Raw genomic sequence first — 24721 nt, 5'->3', positions numbered from 1 at the left:
TTACGTATATGAATAATAATGTCTATCACGAAGTGAAGTTTGATCTTACTTAAAGTCAGCTTGAAAAATGAAACACGCAAACAAATACAATAGTGGGGTCAGAGTGAAATTGTTTGTAGCAAACTGGAAATGTCGTCGCGTGGCTGACCCAAACACAGTTCACACAGAATAGTGCGGCCTGACACAAAATACCTTAGTAACTTTTTTATTTATCCAAGTCAGAGGTGGCACAAATGCAAAGAAATGTGGACTATTTCCATTTCTTGCAGCGATTCCAAAATTTCAAGGCTGCAGCGTTATGAGCTGTCGGAACTGCATCAGGAATTACACATAAAACGGAAGAAGCTTTCTATTGCCAGTCCCGAGTCGTCGACTACCCTCGGGCAATGGTCTTTGATTACAAAATCGCAGAAAATCACGGCGTTGACCAATCTTGATTTTCCTGCGATGGCAAATTCCGTTAAACATTTTCGCTTTTTTTATGCGAGATGAACTTGCATCAATAGTGCCACGCAAACGTGAAACCAGCATCGTCAATCTGGATTGATCAACAGGCCCTGGTACTCACTGGGTTGGATGTGCGGTAACACCTCAACATAGTTTCTAGTTTGACTCGTATGGACGTGCGCCGCCATTTTAGGTTATTAATTATGTATCCTTTAGACTTGGACGACGGAGTCATCTACCGTTTTTATTATTTGACTATGTCAGTACAAACACGGCTGGATGACCCCATACGCGGTCTTTTTGTCGGTGAAGCGCTGTGCGTACTGGAACACTCGTCAATCCCGCAAACACTTATATTGATGTCACATTAAAGTATGTGTGATAGTATTATACAACCATATGTATCAACATTTACGGCCGTTATTCTGTTCGACAACACTGTGCTGATGTAGATATTAGCTGATTTGCAAACATAGCTGTTGGCGTTGACCCAGGTAACCTTGTAATTTGTGAAGATCACACTGCCAAACTGAAAAAGTCAAAAGTAGACAATCGAGATACTATTATAAGTAGAAAGGCGACTTTGTGGTAAAGATCCTGGTTCAGCTCAGTGACAACGGTGGAATCAGACACAGCGGCGTGACGGTTGCATTTATCCCAAACTATGTTGATACAGTCAATTTTGCAACAACACAATACGTGCAAGAAGAACTTGCTCACGCGCCGGTAAGTTGGAGCGTTCTTCCAGTTTAAATTTATTACACAGTGAGTGCATTGTGTGTAAGGTTTCATTTAGGAACAACTGTATTTAGAAAAATGTCAGAAAGGAACCCAGGCTAATGAGGAAAGCAGTTTCAGACACTTTCTACAGGGGTGATTGATAGTCTTTGTTTCACTCAATTTCTACAGCTCTCTGTGCATTTTCTAATGTTTCTCTGGCAGTTTATACAGCATAATACAATACAAATAATAAACTTCAAAGCTGAATAAGACGTCAGAATATATATAAGTGAAACTGTATTCTAAATCAAAATATTCGCACCTGCTAATATAAAACTGAGGAAATACACTAAGTCCTATTTGTTTCATCTTTTGATAATTTGATAAGTTCAAACGGCGCATAGCACAGGTTTTGTGGGGCTAAATCTATGTAAAGTGTAGATTTAAAGGTTTAGCATGCTGGGGTTTGCAAAGAAAGGCAAATAGATTTATTTAGTTCGAGTATATAGCAAAGATATGTATAAGGTATGGAAGAACCAAAATGATTGAATTAATTTTACCTGATCTTGGAATCTTGGAAATATTGACAAAGATTTGACCTCCAACGATGCCGAAACCAGAGTCACTGATATAGTTAGGTCTATATGAGAGCGATGGAGGTTCGTACAGGGAGTGGAATTCAAACATAATATAGTTGAAATCTTTTTGATTAATCCAGAATGTGTCCTTAAGGTCTGTGGTTCCGTCCATGGCAAAGGAAAATTTGGTTGAGTTGTCCGTACGTCTGATATGAGACAAGGTAACTGTGCTGAGACCAATATCCGGCATTCCCTTGTCCTTTGCCACTGTAATTATTATTATTGTTATTATTATTATTATTATTATTATTATTATTACTGCTATTCTTGCAGTTAGTAATGGTAGTTCTAGTGCTTCGTTAATATTAGTCGTCACTTATTAATTAACGACGTTCTTCGTGTTGACGTGGTGATGAATGATGGTACTACGAGTGGAAGAGAATAGTTTTTCTTTTGCGTTTTTGTTCTTTGACAAGTGAACTAAATGGAATCTAGTGATCGCCCCTCCCTTCCCAAGTCTAAAACAGCTCCCGGAAATTGTTATGTGATCTTCAAAATCGTGCAAAATGGTACTTTCTTATATGCCAATGACAGTCGAGAAAGTCCGATCTGGTTTTCAATTCTAGTCCCCAAGTAACTATTGATACTTGATGCACGTACCACATTCAGCATATGTGACCTAAGATTTCGGAATGCAGCTCCCTGACAAAATGTCTGCTGTCTGAAACAGTCGATTATCTATACAGTAATCTATCTGTTATATAATTATAGAACTTCCCCAAACATTACAACGCTTTTCATCTCGTGTCTTAACTGTTGCTAATCATAAAGACCGGGCGGATCCTTTTATTGGTCGAATTCTTTGCGCAACATGTTGGCAAGTGGATTTGAGAAATATAACTTCGTTCATGTCCTCGGTCAATCCGCTTATAGTTTAGTGTGAATTTGGACGTAGTCGTTTGCCTCAATTAGCAAGTCTCAAATTGTTTTTAAGCATGTGTACAGTGATGATGTCCATTGCATGACGGAGTATCAAGGTCGATGATGAAAACGAAAGGGCGCTTTTCTCACCCATGCGACAGAGAAATCTACCTGTTCTGCTAACCTTACTTCTCCTATCTCAGTTTGGTTATATCAGACGTGTCGTCTCAGTCATGGTGTTCATGCTCAATGAAATATTTTTAAAAAGAAATCATTGATGTCTCTAGTGTGCCTGACGGAGTTGTTATAAAATTCAACAACAGCAACAACATATATATGCTTAAGGTCTCTCCATTTTGATAACCTGTCGAGCTATTTGATAGAGCTCCAGACACAAAGGCAACAGACATCACTGGCCACAAATAACCAAATTCTAATAATGCGATTGCATATGAAAACTCATGCACTTATCAGCCAGAGTGGTTCGTTCATCAGTCCACATGATATTACACAAAATGATTTGCTGTAGCCTTCATTGCACTAATAATAGCAACACCTACCATATGTCCAAGAAATTCATGAATTTGAAATTTCCTGACACTACACGACACACATTGTTAGAACTGTACCCAGTAGGCATAATGTACAGCAGTGTATCGTATAGATGCCTATCTTAGAACCTTCTAACTATATTATAACTGACTAAAGTTTAAACTTAATCGGATTAAAGATCTTAATTATTTATTGTCAATTTCATATGACATCCATCGATTAAATGTGAAAATACAGTAATCATATCAAAAGGATTATATGTTGCTATTTGCTGATGCGTAGAACTTGTGTACTTAGGGTCGACAGTTCATATCATTGCCCTCATTAATATATTCGCATTAATACTCAGTATATACAAAAGCACTTGGCTCGAGACTCTCATTGCTCACAAAACATCTCGGGGAGACAAATAATATAACCCCTTGACTGGATTTCCTTGTCTCCGTCCAAACTTCAGCATATATTCTATTAGACTCTCTCATTCAGTGACACCAAAAGGGGATTTACGAAAAAGCCTGTTTCTTACGATTTTACACCTACTCCATCACATTCGGAGTCGCCCAAACCGCAACTACTTGCCCGTTAGTGTTATCCTTGGTCTAGCTTTTTAAAAGAAAAACCACCTGCCACCCGAAAGTATGGCGCTTTTGACTTGCGGATTCTCTAATATTCACGTATCTAATGTTTTCCTTCACTTTAGTGCACTATATGACATGGTTTAAGCTTACAGTTCCAACAGCTACTTTTTAATATGATGTCTTAGGGAATCGATAAAATGTTTATTTCCATCCTTTATATATCTTTAGTTTATTGATGTAACTATCACCTGTTTCGTATCAATCTATCCTCCCATCTATAAGCAGGATCACTTTGGCAACTAGCTTCATGCCTCCTCGTGTGTTTAGCTCGTTATTATCTTAAGATATAACATGCTTAGTCTCACTAATGCATCTTCAAAATAAGCAAGCCGTCTAGCCATTTACCATCTAAATAGCCTCTTATGTCAAGGATCCACATATAAACACAAGGCCATCTATAAAATCTTTAAAAAATATATCAGACAGGCAGTCGTGCGTATTATTCCCACTCTATTTCAGTAACCATTGTAAATAATCCCTTGACCTACTTACCAATCATATAAATCAATACATACATATATACAGACACTTCAGCTGCTTTCTAAATTTAAAACCTGTTCCTAAAATTCTGTATGATTAACTGAAGAGCTTATCTAAAGTTTCACAATCTGTTGCATAGCTCGAGAGATGACGGGATTATTCATCTAGGGCTTTCCCTTTGGTAATGTAGCGATTCATTGTAACGTTATTGACAGATATTTTTCAGATCAGTATTTAAAAGCGTTCTCTATCTTCTCTGAGAATGTGGCGACCTAGACCCTTTTATATTATCCGTGTCATAAGTTTGGTCACACTTTTGCTTAACGTCCATTGCCTTCATTGCCAGCTTGTGCCTCATTTCCTATTTCCTTATTCCTAAATATATCCTCCTCCCAGCTGGTGCAAAATTAAATTGAATCTGTTTTGTCTTATTCAATTAAATTTTTGCTTCTTTTCTCTATTTTTTTTTTCCTTACGCTTTCACAAACTATCTTTCTCCGTTCGAATTCCCCTCCATCACGATCTGCCGGTCTTTCTCATCCAAAACGTGTTTATTATAACCCTAACTCTAAGCTGATATGACTTATCCTTCTATCTAAATCAAGGATCCAGTTTCTAAATACGACTTTGTTCTTTCTAATTACCATTCCTGTTTCAAGTATATATATATATATATATATATATATATATATATATATATATATATATATATATATATATATATATATATATATAAAGAGATAGAATGAGGGGAGAGAGAGAAAGAAAGAGTAACAGATAGAGAGCTGACTTGTTAAACAAGCATCTTGTCCAGTCCCAGAGAATCCAGTGTCGCATGCACATGAATCATACGCCTCAGAACCTAAGCACTTCCCGGGATAACATGGCACCAAATGTGAACATTTTACTGAAATCAGAAACTTCATTACATTATTTTTTAAAGTATCTATGCAGGTGAATAATCAAGACGTCGTTCACTAATACCGCTCGAAATTTCAATTTAACGAACAAGAAAAAGTTTCAAAATTTAAAAAAGAATGTTAAGAATTGGAATTATATGCATCCAAGTCTTATTACATAAGACGCATATGCATATGGAAACAAAAAGGGGACCCAAGAATACGTAATAAGAATGGTCACTCTTTTCATTGGTAACGGATTGGATCATTTTATATGGACGAGTGAGGTTACAAAGTATATATTTTACGAACTGGAAACCTGTCATAGGATTAAAATGAAATGACATAATTTAGAGTTCATCCAATAAACATGCTCACATCCATCACACAATGATTTACACAGAACCAAAGGTTTCGCAAACCATTCTTTCAACTTACGTGTTGCACAGGCCGTGTACTCTCCTGAATATGGGTAATTGCATCTACATCTACCTGGCCCAATACATGTTCCACGATTCCCACATGACGGGTTACAAATTGCTGTAAAGACCCAAATTTGGATCATTATTTCTTTTTCAAAATTAATGCATTGATGTCTCCTCTTTCGTTCAAACACGACCCATAATTCTTTCTTCCGCTTAATGCAGTGCATACATTTCTTCAAAGGTACTGTAGTTTGAAAATGTAAATAGCAGTCTTACGATCTGGTCCGTACTCCGAGAACAGAATTATTGACAAGAGTTTGAGAGGCTTTGAAGAGGGGAACTGAGGAGACTGTATATTATGAAGATTTACGGTATCGCTTTTTTTATTTTCCCCATCAACACAGACAACTTACGTTAGAATGACTGCAAGATCTAGAACCGAATGTAACCCTCTAAACCCACTTGAAGATGTGGATATGCTTTTAAGAATATAACCTTCTACAACATTTACAACGATTCCAATTGCAAAGTCAGAAATATCTTATCCATTATCTTATACCCAATTTTTTCATAGATATTTGCCTCTCTTAAAGAAATGAGTTGTTTAAACCTATTTCTTATACTCAATTTTTTCATAGATATTTGCCTCTCTTAAAGAAATGAGTTGTTTAAAAATATTTCTTATACACAATTTTTTCATAGATATTTGCCTCTCTTAAAGAAATGAATTGTTTAAAACTATTTCTTATACCCAATTTTTTCATAGACATTTGCCTCTCTTTAAGAAATGAGTTGTAAAAAACTATTTCTTATACCCAACTTTTTCATAGACATTTGCCTCTCTTTAAGAAATGAGTTGTTTAAAACTATTTCTTATACCCAATTTTTTCATAGACATTTGCCTCTCTTAAAGAAATGAGTTGTTTAAATAAAACTATGTTCCTAGATTTCACAATTCCTACAAACTACAAATTTAATGATCCAAAGAAACAATGCTTAATCTGGAAAGATAGCATAAATTGTTTTTTTCTTTTCGCAAATATTTGTTACACTTTGTTATTACAATCGACCAAAAACATTTGCTTGAGGGGATAATTACATAATTCGAAATGGTCCACCGCTTAACAAAGGTAAATATTTCAATAATGCAAAGAAAAAGATGTCATAAATGACTAACGATTTTCAATAATTTTAACGTCGGCAGAATAAAACGACTATGCAAGGAAACATCACTCACTGGTGATTGAACAATGTTAACACTATTTAGACTGATTAAAACTTCCGTCTAACTTAAATAAGTATGAGACGTTGTCGGTCCTGTTTACATTTCATAGCTGAGACTTTATATTTCAAAACAATATTGAGGTAGTAGAACATAAATTAATTATAAATCTCATTGCCGGTTATACTTACGAACACTACATGGGGAGCTACCATCCACCCACCCTGGACAACAATAGTCATCTATTATAGTTCTAGCATGCTGACGAGTGGAATGGTGAGCGCACCTTGAAAGAGAATGAAAACAGTCATAAGAAGTATGTATATTGTTAGAATGCTTATCATTTTTTTTCACACCTAATGATAAAATTCTAAATTTGTACCAGTAGGGAAGAAAGTTGATATAAATTTGAAAACTTTCGTCGCGAATTCACGGTTTAGAATCCTAATACCTTCAGGCGAATTCACTGTTTGGAGTCACAGTACCTGTAGACATAATTGTAAGAAATGACATGGTGTCATATATATGAAAACAAAATATATAGCGATTTAATTTTATAGCGTATTATCCTTTCCTTAATCACAATTTGGAGCTCATAATACATCGATGTAAAACTCGAGAAACAATACTTTTTAGCGACATCAAGGAATTAACACTAAGTACGCACCAATGCTTGCAATAAATCTTTTATATATAATCTGTCATCAATTCATGTGATATTTTTCTGAAAGGTTAGACGAAAATTTCATTATAAAATATATAAATAGATCACTCACATTTGCTGACATTCATGTCAAAGCTAAACATAATAGCAGTTGGCACATTAAAATTTGCTGAAAAATTTTAACTGATGAGAATACAAATCAACATGACAACATGAAAACATACAGATTTCGCTGCGATGGTCAGTTTTCTCCTCGACAGACACTTGACATAAATGTATGCATGATAATTCATCATAAGTTAACATAGCAGTCGTTGCCAAATAAGAGGTAAAGATATTAATTGCAATTAAGAAAAATATTTGCTATATCGGAGAAGTGTTTTCAAATAATCATAAACATGTAGTACAACAAAAACAAATTTTGGAAACTAAAGGTCCAAGTATGATATTCTTAAAAGATCTGTACAAACTTGATTATATAAATTCTATGCCACCCAAATGTCCAAGACTGCATTCGGTAGCATATCTTCTGTTTCACAGAATGGAAGCCGATGCTTTCAATAAGATGTGCAAAGATTTCTGTCTAGTACAGGTTCACTTTCAAGAGTTATGTATGAGACTCATCTCTGTGGTTGTTCCATATGAAGGATGACATTCTCAAAATAATGAGTTTGAGGTTTCGAAGTTTGTGTGTGGAGATTTCATGGAACTTTTTTTGCCAAGTACATAAAACACGATGTAGCTGTAAGGAATCTTCGAAACCGAAACGAGCTCCTGCAGGGCAGGTTTGGATTCCTTATCTGCATTTTTGTTATCTTTCGCACTGATTTGTCTATGCAGCTAACAGTAGAAAATACCATTCAAGATTGAGCTAATCCTGCTTATGAAAGATTAAACAGGTGGACTCATTTAAGGTTTTGAACATTTTTCAAGCTGAAAAGAGAATCTGAAATGGTGATGCTTAGATGCCGTTGAAAATTTGAATATGGCGTTGTTATGTGGTGAAAGAATAGAAACTTGATCAGGTAACCGGCTCGAGATAGTTCCATTGAGTATTTCAGTGGCATCTACAATCTTGTGTCCAGCTCTGTCGATTTAAATGAACATAATCACGATCTGGGGTTCTTATTTCATTGAATTTACTTGAAAAACCAAATGATTGTTTAAAGACTCTTTTTGATAACTAAGTTAGTGTTTTGGGAACAAAGGATTTTGGAATATTCGTGCGATTGTTTCTGATTCTACAGATGGATGATTTTGTGTAACCAAAGGTGCGATAAACTTTGGTTCTATGTATACAGTGTTTAATATTTGGTCCTAAAGACTACACCATATGCGGGATTAGATAAATTGGAACATAGTTTGGTAACATTCTGAAGAACCAGTTTTGTTCTTCTGAGATAAAGATATATTTCATCTGCCTCTATAAAAAACCTTTCTTACGGGAAGTTATACACGCTCACAAAGTGAAGTCCTGATTGTGTATTGGATCAAGCATATACAGACAACATTTCGTACATAATCGAACCATAGTCAAGTTAATTTATTATTAAAATCATGTCTAACCAGTGCAAGACGATCCGTTAGTTCCTTAATAAGGGAGCTGATACAACTCGTATTAAACAAAGGTTGTTAATATTTGTCACTAATGCATCTAAATGAACATGAAAATGAGCCCTAGCAACTGAACACTAATAATGTGGTGTCTAATATAAAAGAGAATAGCCAAGACAGAGTTTCTGGTGATCCTGAGTTCTATGTAACCACCAGAAGAAAAAAATCAGATTTAACAATTCGAATCCGTTTACTTCTGACCGTTTCTAAACTATTTCGTAGTACCTATATAGCGTACGTCCAATGGCAAGCCTATTTATGGATCTGTGGTAGATGCAAGTTTCCTCTACGTAAATGACCAGTCAATTCCTGCATTAAGGTACATTTAATTGTTATGTTAAACATCGTGATTTGCAATACGCTACCCTGAGCTACATCTATATAAATCGATATACACACTTTCTTTTACCACTATAGCCATTAATTTGCCTTTCTTTTTGCGGGCCGGATCGAGCCCATTTTTCACTTGTTGCACCGGATCTCTTGTTTGTCTCACAGTTACATAGTTTATTTTAATGTAATGCCTAACTAGTGATTTTGGGGTCGTTGTTGATATATGTCTGGTAGGTGTGTGTGTGTGTGTGTGTGTGTGCGTGTGTGTGTGTGTGTGTGATTTGGATTTTTTAACGTAGCTTTAACAATCTTTCAGTCATATCGCTACGATGTCTGCAGTGTGGCAGTTTTTTAGTGATGTCTAGCACTGGGGCATCATGCCGCAGACATGTGGCATGATGTCACACCCAGTCACATTATCCTGACACCGGGCCGACCAGTCCTAACACCAACCTCTTAATGCTCAGCGCCAAGCGAGGCAGCTGTTAGTACCATTTTTGTAAGTCTTTGGTATGACTCGACCGGGGATCGAACCCACGACCTCCCGCATCCGAGGCGGACGCTCTAACCACTAGGCCACCGGATCGGTCTGGTAGGTGTGAAGTCTGTAATCTTGGTTTTTAAACGTTTCAGCACTCGGCAACAGCCATCCCATTATCCTGTTTCACGCTTTGGATATCATTCTCGAGTTTACGTATGTGGAAATCCTTCGATTATGAGAAATTGACATTTTGCTGAGAACTTCTCCTAACATAAGGATTCATCATTGCCTTCGTCTCGACACCTACGAGAGATTAATTTTTTTCCAGTCGTCTTTGTGGTAGTCATGCTTAAGACAGTTAAAGCATCTCAGCTGTTTGTGGATGAATGAGTAAACTGAGATGTTTGAGAAATACAGCCCTGATAAATGCAAGTAAATATGTGTAACCGGACGTCAATATGTTTGTTTTGGCGGGAAAGAACTTGCGTTACGGCTATTGCTGATTCGTTTATCTCTGGAGACATTCTAAGCTCTGAAATTGTAAAGTTATCTCGCTGCAGCCACCAACATATATCACGACTAAGAGATTTTGTTTAGAGATAATTTGTTGGGTATCTCCACACAAAGCTTGGCCAAAAGCAGGATATCAGAATGAAATTACTATCTACATGTATGTTTTCTTTAAAGATGTATTGTTTGAAATATACAATTTAGTTCTCTGGCCAAGCTCTGGAATCGTATTGCTATCATGAACGCTGATAGCTCTATTAGTCACATTCCTATAGTTGTCTCAACGATGTGAACTTATGGGAATTATCTCTGTTTTGGAAATAAAACCCTCTTCCTAGATGCTGGTCGAATTATCCTGGATCCGCGTTTAACTATGTTGTCGACTATTAACACGTTGGTGTGAGTTCACGTAACTGAAGAATGTTATGTCGCACGCATCCATCATTTGAGCCCGACAAGAAGACGGAAGTAACGCTCATTTATGGAGTTTCTCTTAATATGGCAACACATGTCAAATACGTTAGCAAAGATGAGCGATTTTCGATTGACACTTGTCCTTTTGTAATTCCGAGCATAAAAATACAATATTTTTCTCACAATAGTGACCTTTCAAACTCTGAAGACCAGTGCGATACAGTCTATTTAACATAGCACCTAAGCTTGGAGTAACTAGACGCAGTCTATTTAACATAGCCACCTAAGCTTGGAGTGACTAGACGCAGTCTATTTAACATAGCCACCTAAGCTTGGAGTGACGCGACGCAGTCTGTTTAACATAGCCACCTAAGCTTGGAGTGACTAGACGCTTCATCAGATTAGGCACTTCTGAGCAATCCTTCAGCAGAAGTTGGTGGCGAACTAGTATCATGCATTGGAATGGTAACTGTCAGGACTGTCGCAGTCAAGGGTTAGGGTTAGGGTTTGGGTTGCCTCCAAACGTAGCCTATTATGACATACAGAAGGGTGCATATGGCCTACGCGGTGCGGGGACGGGTGGCAATTGTAGCAGTCGAGAGTACATAAATATTTAAAAGTTTACATGAATTGTGAAAGCATTAACAAAGTTCTAAAGTATATATATATATATATATATATATATATATATATATATATATATATATATATATATATACAATAAATAAGCTTTCAGTTTAATTCATCAAGGGTAATTGAAACAAAAGTATCGCAAGTGATATTCAAACATCGCTAAATAACATTTTACTCTTATCCAAAGCATTGAGATTAGATTTTTATGTGGCCCTGAATGATCGCCACGATATAAGCAATGAAATCTGGAACATTATTTGTTTCCTAATGTATGACAAAAATACCTTCTCAGTATATTCCGCTTAAGAGAGACTCGACTCCAGATCATTCTAGATCAATCAAACTACTGCATTTGTTGATTTAAAACATATCTACATTAAATTTATTATTCGACATGTTCAATTTCATAATGAAAGCTAAGATTGTTTGTTTACTTACCACCACCAGACCATGGCTGAGCAGTATGTTTCAGTCCAATACTCGATTCGGCGTCTTGTGCAAATATTTCTTAAATAGTACAATATTAAATACTTTACAAATAACATTTCTCAATGAAAACATTCACTATATAAGACAGACTATAATATATATATAAGATATAAACTAAACAAATTAAACAAAGTTTCATATTTGTATATTATAAAATAGTCAAGAATATATTCGTAGTCTATTTGGCCATGCGCTCATCCGGACAATAAATGGTTCCTTATCAAATATAAGGACATGGGGTTCACGAGAGATCACTCGCTGATCAGGTGGAATTCATTAATCAGATGACTGCACAGACCTACTTGATTTATATTCAGAAATGTAAGGTATATGAGCCAAATCATAGCTAAAAACTGGCACCTATGTACCAAAACGAGACGAAGAACTTATCTTATGATCTCATATTTTATGCTTTGATACATGCGTTTATAAAATAAATTTATATAGAATGACAACACTGTTATCAGACAAGTTAAAGTGGTTTTATTCGGACTAAGCAGGTATCAAGCCATTGCCACTAGCAACGATGCATATAGCTTAGATTTCGTGCATCAGCGCTCTCATCCACTCGGCCATACGTTCATCCCCCAAACCTGAAATAAAGTATGGAGCATGGTTGAAGGTAATTACACAAGAACAGGAAAAATGAGTAAAAGGAATAATGTCGAAAAGGGATAATCGAGGCTATGCAGTTAGTGTACCAGTATTCTTGGTACATACTTTAAGCAGTGGCTACATAATGTTCTATAACATAATGACCCTACGTCCCTGTACACATCTTGGAGTAAAACCTTCTGAAGACAACGAACATTCGATAGGTACGCTGCAAGGGTTACTTTAAAGTCTTTATTTTGAAGTACATTTGAACCATACAGTAAAGGAAATATGTCTTTTGTTTGATACATGTTGTAATATAACAGAGAAATCTTTTCCAGTAATTTTCATGGATAAATCAGGAAATAATAGCAAACATTCTAATTTTTATTTAACCTCTATTATAATTTGCAATTAATGTCTTCATTATTTTGTTGAATAGGTTCCTATAACGAAATAGCGAACGAATGATACTGGATTATGCTCTTTCCTAAGCTTACGAATCATTAAGTTGCAATGAAGTAATTCTGTAGTTACTCAAGTCAATAAATACCTACGAAATAGGCTAGCAATTTATGAATGCATAAATACACATCCTAACTCGACGAAGGCTTGGAATATACGTCTTATCAATTCCACGGTCTCTTACAGTCTGTCTTAGAATAAAACCGTCTTCAAAATTCTAAATTGGTTTCGTCGTTTACAGATGTGACAGAGATAGCACGTGTTATAATATATGGTCTAGTTATGATTCGAATGCTGTACGTGAATACACCCCTTGAAAATTATTTCCCTTTCCAAACTCTTTACTGTCAAAGGTTAGATAAGTTTAGCCTGATATCCTGATCTCCCGCACTGCTCTATTGTGTCTCCACTAAACATTTTCAGGATGGCGGACGTGATGACATTACATAGGAGCTAAAAACACATCGACCATTATCTCCATTTCCAGCACACTCCTAATCGTCATGCTTACTTCATCCACTTAAAATATTTATATAAATTAAAAAGAGATAAACACTAAAATATTTAAATAATATTATTAAGCAAATAAGCAAATACATTTTATTTGATGATTTCACTTACAATTAATGCTGCTTAAATACATGAGCGGATAACTGAGTTAAAGAATTAGTTTGTCCAAATTTACCTAATTTGTAAAATATTTCTCCTCAGCTGGAACCGTTGCTAGCTTTCTTGATACATTAAGGATTAAACACTTCTTATGGTATCGATTAAATATAAAGTTTGAAATTTTAGCAAGATTATATATTTTTTTTAAAAATGAATAGACAAGATACAATGAGATTGTTGCAGATGCGGAGTTTCTTGTTATTAGTGATTCTGTACTCCACTTTGTAAACGCTGACGTGTTTGATATTTTGTTTCTATATACTAAAATTGATTTGTGCAGTAACTGCATGCATACATCTCATAATTTGATACTCGAACATTAAATGCAGTGGAGGTAAAAACAAGGGATGTAAATCTCTAGAGGAGGTAATAGCACTTATTCGACATGTCTGTTTAACAATTGTGATGTATGTATTAGGCGTTCAATCAATATTGACGTGGATGAAATATATTTCACTACCAAATGAAAAAAATAGAGACTTTAACATTGTTAAGTAATATCTTTCCTTTTTGTTTAGCGTATTTGGTGTAAAGGATTATTATTATTATTATTATTATTTGCCAAACTGTCTACAAAAAATCTATTCCAAGTATTTGATACTAAAATGGCACCAATTTGCAATTATGACTTGGCAGTCCTGTCAGGCCACGTGGGCTAAGGCGCTCGCCTTTACAGATCATCGGCACATCACCCCAGTCCGCGTTTGTTCGAGTCTCGTGCTCAGCGAACATGACTATATGAAAAACATAATCATCATCATCGTCATCAGCATTATTATTACTCCTGATCATTATGATGATTTCATCCAGATAGCATCTTTAATTAAATTCAATAGAGATAAACAGAAGAAGAAAAAATGGAATAATAATAATAATACTCAAATAAATAAATAATAATATATGATGTCACCTAAAATTAAAGATGCATAAATAAATGAGTTGATGATTGAATTACAGAGTGATTGTGTCCAAATTTACCTAATTAGTAAAATATTTCCCGTAAGCTGAAATCCTTTCAGTCTTGTATTAATGATTGTACATTTCGTACGTTAAGGTACAGGCTAAGTATGAATTTTCAAAATTTAGCAAGATTATATTTTTCAAACAATAAATAGACAAGATAAAATAAATTTGTTGCAGATGCAGAATTCGTATTTTTAATAATTATATGCACCACCTTGTTAATACTGACGTGTTTGATGCTTCTGTACAATAATGTTGATTTGTGTAGTAACGGAATGCATACGTGACGTAATTTGATACCAGAAAATGAACTGCATTGCGGATGTAATCATGGGATGTAAATACAGACAGAACGTAACAATATTTACTTGAAAAGGGCCATTACACAACGGTCATTAAAGTGTTACAAGTACAATTGGGTTTAACCGGATTTAACAATAACTTCAACTATTATATAGACGACATCCATACTGACATGTTAAAATATATTTGACAAACAAATGAAAAATGAAAATACCTTGGCATTGTTAAGTGAAACCTTTCCTTTATGTTGAGGGTATTGGCTCCAAAGGATTACAGCACATAATTATCACATAATTATCACATCACAATTTAAATAATGTATTACTCCAATGACAGAACTAGATGTTGCAGATTTAAACAATTACAAATCCTGGTAAAGATCTACACAAGCACCAGTTGTCAAAACCTATTATTCAGCTTGCTGGGCAATTTATTTTTTTATTTCTAGTGAATGTCCTTAGAGATGTGTAGAAACCTACATAATGATGTCTAAATTATGAGGGTTGAGTTGTGTTTGGGACCACCAGGTTAATCCTTACTTCCGATGTGCATTTCATTAAAAAAAATTGCTAGTTCTGGATATCTATTTTCACGACCCGAAATCCAAAGGTAAATTGTATAAAGAGTATATGCTTGTTTGGAGTTTTGATATTATATAATTTTTTAAGTGCACTTTCATAAAAATAATAAAGCCCGTATTCTGAACTCTAATTTCCATAGTTCAAGGGCAAGCCACGTTAAAGTAATTTGTGTTAAATTAATATTTTCAGACCAGAGACAAATGAACCTAGGTTTGTATCACTTAAAATGGGTTTGAAACTGGGAACTGTTATCACTGATATTCCCATATTAAATGTTTTATGATATGTTGACAAAATTTGGTGTCCTCTGAAAGCAGAGGAATACAGACTCATATCTTTTGTTTTCGTTTTTTATTTTTACATTTTTCATTTTTGTAATGAAGCATGCTCGAAATAAAGAGTCACTCGATGAACTTCGTTTTCATTATGCTATTGACTGGATCATCTGAGTATATGATATTTCTCTGCGCATTATTTTTCCGACTTATGGAGGTACAAAGAACTCTTATATCCGGGAAAGTACAATATTTTCTCGTCATTTTGATCGACATGAATTGCCCAACTTTGCCACAAGAAAGTAAAAAAGAAATTACAGTCTTATGATGACAGTTGAAAACTGGTTAACAAAACTGCTTATCACGGAGGGATATAATGAACAAAGACATAAAGACGAGGACAGAGATCAAAGAGTTATAGAGAGAAAATAAAACGGTAGACAACTAGAGCGATCTAAGATTGTACAACATTCAGTTCTTAAATGAATATGTCACATATATTCCGTGAAGATCTTACTTTATGTATTTATGCATAACATTCTACGTCTGAAACATGTTGTTCTTCATGCAAAGATTTGGTTGAAAGCAATCTAGTTACTGAGGAGAAACTTTCAACATTTTACCCACAGATTTATTGTTTCGTAAACAAAGGTTGATAGATTTACTAGTTACCTCAACGTTCTAAATTCTAATAAAGAAAACAATGAAGACTAGATCTCTATATCAGTTATCTAGACGTCATGGGCATATACAAAAAATATGACGTTTGAAAAAATTAAGTGGAATAAAACTGTGAAAAATGCGAAAATATTCACTTACGAGCTCTGTGCATCACTATTGGTTACGAAGATCAAGAAAGAAAGTAGAATCAAGAAAACTGTGATCTTCCAGTCCATGATACTAACGACGTTGTCTCTGCAGATACCTAGTTAGACCTGAATCTTAGTGTGGATCCACGATGGATGTTACTAGTCAGTCTTACATAGAAAACGTCACAATGCCTATATTTGGTAACAGCTAATGTTGTCTTTTAAAGAGGAAGAGGTAACCAAGGGAAAGTTTTGTACTTTAGGATAATATCAAATAGAATTCATGACACGCTGACATTAAAAATCGGTGTTAAAAGCCAATTGAAGATATCAAACATTGACTATGCATCTTGTTGACAATTTTGAATGCTGTATGTTAAAATACGATATTTCAATGCCCGTTCTTTTATACTAAACTAATGAAACAGTAAATTACTTACTCGGAGCGGTGGGCTAGCAATGCCTATGCGCACGCGCAGAATATATTTGTACGAACACTAACTTATAGGATTAGTTAAATAAGTATATGCTGCATGCACCCAAACATAATGAGTAGGCTCTCTGTGCGAACAATGACGAACGGAAATTTTCTGGTATATATATATATATATATATATATATATATATATATATATATATATATATCAAGTGGCCGAGTGGTCTAAAGCTCTCGCCTTTACCGATCACTGCCATTCGTCTCTGTCAGTAATTGTTCGAGTCTCATGCTCGGCAATGTGGGTGCGTTAGAAAGCTGCCAATAGCTTCCGTGGTTTTCACTGGCTGTTCCACATTAAAATTAGTGCATACTATGGGCATACACAACAGTACTTGGAGCAGCCCTTCTTAACATAAACTGTATTTATTATCAATTCCAGTTGTGATAGAACTCTCCGTGTTCATGTCAGCATAAGATCCATTTGCAATTTTTATCCCATATTGATCCACATTTATTTGAAACTGCAATCGTGTTACTTAGCATGAATCAAATTTAAATAAGTGCATATTTCTTTTATTGTTTATATTTATATCTTTTTCACTCTTTTAGGGATACATTATATTAAATCGGAAACATTTTTGAGGATTTTCAAGTTCTAATCCTGGATAGGGCTGTCCTTGTCATAGCCAGTATGTATAGATGGGATATTACAGTCCTTGTCATTACCAGTATGTATAGATGGGATATTACAGTCCTTGTCATAGCCAGTATGTATAGATGGGATATTACAGTCCTTGTCATAGCCAGTATGTATAGATGGGATATTACAGTCCTTGTCACAGCCACTATGTATAGATGGGATATTACAGTCCTTGTCATAGCCAGTATGCATAGATGGGATATTACAGTCCTTGTCACAGCCACTATGTATAGATGGGATATTACAGTCCTTGTCACAGCCGGTATGTATAGATGGGATATTACAGTCCTTGTCACAGCCAGTATGTATAGATGGGATATTAAGTCCTTGTCATAGCCAGTATGTATAGATGGGATATTACAGTCCTTGTCATAGCCAGTATGTATAGATGGGTTATTACAGTCCTTGTCATAGCCAGTATGTATAGATGGGATATTACAGTCCTTGTCATAGCCAGTATGCATAGATGGGATATTACAGTCCTTGTCACAGCCACTATGTATAGATGGGATATTACAGTCCTTGTCACAGCCGGTATGTATAGATGGGATATTACAGTCCTTGTCATAGCCAGTATGTATAGATGGGATATTACAGTCCTTGTCATAGCCAGTATGTATAGATGGGATATTACAGTCCTTGTCATAGCCAGTATGTATAGATGGGATATTACAGTCCTTGTCATAGCCAGTATGTATAGATGGGATATTACAGTCCTTGTCATAGCCAGTATGTATAGATGGGATATTACAGTCCTTGTCATAACCAGTATGTATAGATGGGATATTACAGTCCTTGTCGATATGGTTAATCTGATGACTCCCAATAGACATGTTTCCTATAGGCAGTACATTCTATGACAGCATGGTAGGCAAGGGTCCAAACAGAGACCTGTAAGTCCCTCCAGTTTTGCCTGATGCTTTTGGACAGTACACTGGCTTCTTCCCCTATAAGTTCGCATGAATATTGACACTTCCCTGTGTTTAAGAATTGTATTTAAATGAAAACAAGTGACATTTCTTTGTTTTGCTGTCAATGTACATACTATTACCTCTTTATTGCATCATACAATAACGCTTTCATTCATTTAACTAAAATTATGTCTTATGAACAATGTGGGCAACAAGGTCAGAAATAATAGATATAGGAAGTTTTCAGTTATTCCAGGTACTAAGTTATAATTTGTTTTCAGCTGCTGTTATTTAAAGAATATTATGTAGAGTATAACCTGCGATATCATACCCAATTTCATAGTGTATGTAGCTAACGCAAAACAAATAATCTTCACCGCAACTTAAGTTTATGTCAATTCTTGTTTATAATAATTCTCCTGGATCATCCTCATTGTCCCTAAGTAGAGAGAAATGGCCTTTCTGTATATGTTCTCTGATGTGGGGATGTGTTCTTCTCCTTACAATGAAAGATGGACCGTCTGCCAGTTTTCTTGTTATAGCATCGATGATACCTGTTTAAAAGAGAATTTTATTTTCTTAACTTGTGTGACCAATATCATCATGCTAACCCATAAAGACTTTTTATTTGATATTCGATCAAAATCCTCGTGCTAACCCATAATGTCTTTTCATTCAATATTAGAGCAATCTTCCTTCAAATATTTCACATTACTCTGACATTTCAAGTAGATAACTTCTCATAGGCTGCATACATACAAGATTGGGTGATGTATAAACATGAATTAAATACATATTAACAGAAATCAGAAGTATTACGAAATGTAAATTATGTTTCATAAAAATAATATTACATCATTATACAGTTGAAAATGTTTACATTAATCTGTTCAGGATACAAGGACTGAAATCTCACCAAACATTGGTCAAAGCTAGTGGCCGTCTTGAATGCAAACCAAAAAAGGTGCCTTTATCTACGTGTATTGCAAAAGGAATGGCCCAGGAGTTGATGTGGAGCATGTTGATGTAGTGGTCATTTGTTTTGCATGCTTGGGTACATCTGTTGCTACATTGTCTGTAGCTTTATAACTTAAAAAAATGTAATAAATATTCATTTTATGTCATGTATAATTTAAGTCTATTTCTCCGTTCTTTATTAGGCAAGTCAACACTTAAAACGGGTTTACTTTATTTCAGCAAGATAACAAATTTGACATTTTTCGCATAAATAGAACTACCTTGACAGCAGCTAAAAACAATAACTAATAACATAACAATGGCAACTTGCCAGCCTTTATACTCTGATAACACTAAAACGTCAGTTCCTATCATTATATGAGACTCTTTCATAATTGTCATTTCAATGAATTTAGTTGAAAGATATACAATAAATCTTAGTATTCAGTCTATCATAAGCATGACAGGTGAAATATTTACAGAATCAATTTTACAATCAGATTGATACCGCTCCAGTGGCCTAGTGGTTAAAGCATTCGCCTCAGATGTAGGAGGTTGCGGGTTCAAACTCCACCGAGTCATTCCAAAGACTAACAAAATGATACTAACAGCTGTTTCGCTGGACTCTCAGCATTAAGAGGTTAATTTTAGGACTGATCGGCCTGGTGTCAGGATAATGTGACTGGATGGGACATCATGCTACATGTCTGCTGTATGATGTCCCAGTCCCATACATCACTATAAACTGCCACTCTGCCGACATCGTAGAGATATGACTAAAACATTGTTAAAGCTACGTTGCAAATCACACACACACACACACACACACACACACATCTTTCAAACCCTACGAACAGTTTATTATTTGTTCTACACATTTACAAGTTATTACCCTTTTGTGTAAGCAATGTTTTGCCCCATTACTACAAGGCGTGTGTGTGTGTGACAGAGAGAGAGAGAAGAGAGAGAGAGAGAGGCAGATAATAGCTGTATATGTATATAAGTTTTCAACATAATTTAAGAACCGTTCACACTTAGGTGCTGTACATGAATACAAATGAAATGAGCACGCTGTTAGATACCCCTTTCCATCACAAACACAACGCATTTACTGAGTGAAATATCGATCATCCGATCATATAGAGTTTTGGAAGCACATCAAAACCTTGTAAAATAATAATAATAATAATGATAATAATAATAATAATAATAATAATAATGTGCCTTCAAGCAACAAATCATAATACAAAAATGGAGAACACTTTGAAGACATTGGCCTACCTGTCCAACAACAACTTCGGCGTTTCATTGTCGAATGACAAGTTCTAATTTCTCTGTCAATGCTATCCATCAAACTGGCCCTAAAGACCAACCCCTTGATAGGCCCCATTCGCTTTCTCTAAGAACTCTTTGACATTTCTTTCCTAATAATGGTACAAATATGGCCCGGTCATGCAGGTCAATTTTTTTCAAAGTCACGTGCCTTGGGCCTGTTTAAGAAAAAAACATTCTTTGAGCAATGGTGGAATATATGAACGTGGATTAAAATATGTGAAATAATCTTCAATGTGTTTATGTGTGTGTGTGTGTGTGTGTGTGTGTGTGTGAGAGAGAGAGAGAGAGAGAGAGAGAGAGAAAGAGAGAGAGAAAAAGAAAGAGAGAGTTTTGTTTTTGTTTTTGTACGTACATCATAGCATTAGGACTTTATAATGTAGAGACAATGGAACTAAACTACAATGCTAAAGGTCACATCAAAGCAACATACCAGGGCCGGGATGGGTGGATACCGGCCTACAATGCTAAAGGTCACATCAAGGCAACATACCAGGGCCGGGATGGGTGGATATCTAGGCCGGGATCGGTGGATACCAGGGCCGGGATGGGTGGATATTGAACCTCTAAATTGCTTCAAGATTAGACACTAAAAGGTATATAGATTAAGGGGACATTTTCAACAATACACAAGAAAGAAAAGAAGGATAAACAAAAGGAAGGAGATACGAATGGCGAATAACAAGTGTATGAAATCTTTAGAAGTCAACAGGGTAATACTAAATAAACAAAAGGAAATAATGAATGAAATAAGTATTTTAAAGATCTATACACTAAATAACATATTAAACAAGTGTATATCAAGAAGTACTGTAACAATATTGACTTTATAAAATTTACATAAGACACGATGAATGCAGGTGAAAAACTATTACACATATTGAAATACTAACGTCAGTTTAGCAATTACACAAAGTCAAATCCCCACTTGGCTTCCATCAGCAATAGCCAGGAACTCTGATAAGTGGGCCACTGTGTGAGAAGCAGTTGGGAGGGTCAGACTTTTAGGGGCTAACGTAGCTAATGTGCGCCCTGCTACCACTTTCACATGCCCAGACCATCTAGACCCCCAGATACTTACTCCTGAATAAATTTTTGCTTTCGTTTCTTTTTTCATTTTTTTTTAAACTAGGGGAAACTAAAAGTGTTTGATCTCATAGCCAGCCTGAAACATAAAAGTATTCTGGGTAATGGACACGAAATAACACTAATGCATCATAATCAATATGCACACAAAAAGGACAATTTCTCAGCTTTGGTTAAAATCATCAGTTCTGTATGAGTAAGGAAACCAGCCAAAAGGTGCAATGCCTATGGAGGGATTACGAACCCAACAAATCTTTAGGCTTGCAACCCAAAAGAAAAGAGGCCTAGAAATAGAAACCTAAAATAGTACATACCAATCTAAAATCAAAATGAAACCTAATTTAAAAATGAAAACGATAACTTTTCTTTCAAAACTCGTTCTTATTTTTACGAGAATACCCATAAGAACAGATTGTGCTAGGGGTCAACATATAAAAGCTTTAAATGTTTCAGCCCCAGGGGGCCACTGTAAGGACAACCAGTCCTGACAAAACAGCTATAAAGCTAATCACAGCAGGCAAGAACACGAAAGAGATAGCTCTGTCAAGTCATGATGCACCAGCCAGAAATGTGCATGATGTATATCAGCTATATTGATGATAGTTTGGGTAGGAAGATCATTTCTGAGTTTCTTCATGGTGTTGATATGAACATTCCACTGAGTTTCTTCATCGTGTTGATATGAACATCCAATTGAGTTTCTTCATGGTGTTGATATGAACATTCCACTGAGTTTCTTCATGGTGTTGATATGAACATTCCACTGAGTTTCTTCATGGTGTTGATATGAACATCCAACTGAGTTTCTTCATCGTGTTGATATGAACATTCCACTGAGTTTCTTCATCGTGTTGATATGAACATTCCACTGAGTTTCTTCATCGTGTTGATATGAACATTCCACTGAGTTTCTTTATGGTGTTAATATGAACATTCAACTGAGTTTCTTCATGGTGTAGATATGAACATTCATCTGAATTTCTTCATCGTGTTCATATGAACATTCCACTGAGTTTCTTTATGGTATTAATATGAACATTCAACTGATTTTCTTCATCGTGTTGAAATGAACATTCCACTGCGTTTCTTCATCGTGTTGATATGAACATTCCACTGCGTTTCTTCATCGTGTTGATATGAACACTCCACTGAGTTTCTTTATGGTGTTAATATGAACATTCAACTGATTTTCTTCATCGTGTTGATATGAACATCCAGTTGAGTTTCTTCATGGTGTTGATATGAACATTCCACTGAGTTTCTTCATGGTGTTGATATGAACATCCAACTGAGTTTCTTCATCGTGTTGATATGAACATTCCACTGAGTTTCTTCATCGTGTTGATATGAACATTCCACTGCGTTTCTTCATCGTGTTGATATGAACACTCCACTGAGTTTCTTTATGGTGTTAATATGAACATTCAACTGAGTTTCTTCATGGTGTTGATATGAACATTCATCTGAATTTCTTCATCGTGTTCATATGAACATTCCACTGAGTTTCTTTATGGTATTAATATGAACATTCAACTAATTTTCTTCATCGTGTTGAAATGAACATTCCACTGACACGAATTACTTCAGTGCACCAAATATTATTCATTAATGTACTTTTGCATTAGTAATGACAGCAACAACAATGTGATTATTTTGTTAGTACTATGTATATTTTCTAGGCATTAAAAAATAATACAACTGATATATTTTTCATGTTAATATCTCAGTCAATTTGCAACTGTGTCATACAAAAATACCTACAACATTACAAAGACATTCGTTCATGTTTCATTGTATTCAACATGTCTCACGCAAATTAGAATTGTGGCTTTCTGTCCTTTAACTTTCTGTCTTCGTCTCTTTTCCCTCTGTCTTTTTGACCAACATTAGTGAAAGAGGAGAGGGGTGGGGTAGGAAGATCGGCTACACATAAGTATATTACGAGCAGTCGATCATTTAAAATGAATGACAGATACAGACACTGAAAACTGACTACTGATGATATTACAATAAATAATCAAACACAATTTGTAAGCTATGTCTCGAGATATAGTAGTAAATTTATTTTAAAAAATGATAACTGTAACATATAACTGGGTAAGTAAGGTTAAACAGTAATATGTACCTTTGTATGGTACATATGTAATGACAATGTATTTGTTAATAATAAAGATTAAACTCATATGGAGCACAAATTCTCTTGCTCCACCGCCCCATCAAGTTTCAAGTTTGTTGACCAACATTTTATAGCTATGCGCAAAGTATTTTGAAAATGTCATTTTCAAGATGTAATATTAAATTCGTTGGACTTATCATGATCTCATTATTATATATTTATATCTCCTCTCCCCCCACCCAAACCCTAAGATATTACGCCGGGTGATGTCAATTTTTTTTTCGATCTTTGGAGATTAACAATTTTTTCCTCAGCAAAGAGAAATTTGCAAAACTTTAAAAAAATGTGAACATTTTTGATAATAATTTAAACTAAATAAATGTAAAAGTATTAATGAATTTATACAAGTAAATAAAAGAAATACATTTAAAACGTGTATTTAAAATTTATTCCCATACGTACGGTAATTTGGAGTAAATTATCTCTGTACATTACGATTCACGT

The 24721-nt window shown here is 35.2% G+C and overlaps 1 protein-coding gene and 1 long non-coding RNA gene across 2 annotated transcripts; both read right to left on the bottom strand.

Moving 5' to 3' along the window:
• Positions 1 to 902: 902 nt before the first annotated feature.
• LOC149776570 (uncharacterized) lies at positions 903 to 17093 on the bottom strand. Its single transcript, XM_089941316.1, has 7 exons — positions 16690 to 17093; positions 11970 to 12038; positions 7074 to 7168; positions 5674 to 5775; positions 5127 to 5243; positions 1728 to 2012; positions 903 to 976 (listed from the first exon to the last, which is right to left on the bottom strand). Exons 1-7 carry the CDS (start codon positions 16764 to 16766, stop codon positions 903 to 905), a joined length of 819 nt encoding a protein of 272 aa, XP_089797442.1. The 5' UTR covers positions 16767 to 17093.
• A 1778-nt stretch (positions 17094 to 18871) lies between these two features.
• LOC149776569 (uncharacterized) lies at positions 18872 to 21167 on the bottom strand. Its single transcript, XR_016416263.1, has 3 exons — positions 20965 to 21167; positions 19643 to 19815; positions 18872 to 19280 (listed from the first exon to the last, which is right to left on the bottom strand). It is a non-coding gene; the product is annotated as an uncharacterized LOC149776569 (long non-coding RNA).
• Between the last annotated feature and the right edge of the window lie 3554 nt (positions 21168 to 24721).

The sequence above is a fragment of the Sinohyriopsis cumingii genome, chromosome 18 (genome assembly GCF_028554795.1).
Source record: "Sinohyriopsis cumingii isolate HCF-2022 chromosome 18, ASM2855479v2, whole genome shotgun sequence".
Classification (NCBI taxonomy): domain Eukaryota; kingdom Metazoa; phylum Mollusca; class Bivalvia; order Unionida; family Unionidae; genus Sinohyriopsis; species Sinohyriopsis cumingii.
The sequence above is the reverse complement of the archived record's forward strand: the minus strand, read 5'-3'. Positions and strand labels throughout refer to the sequence as shown.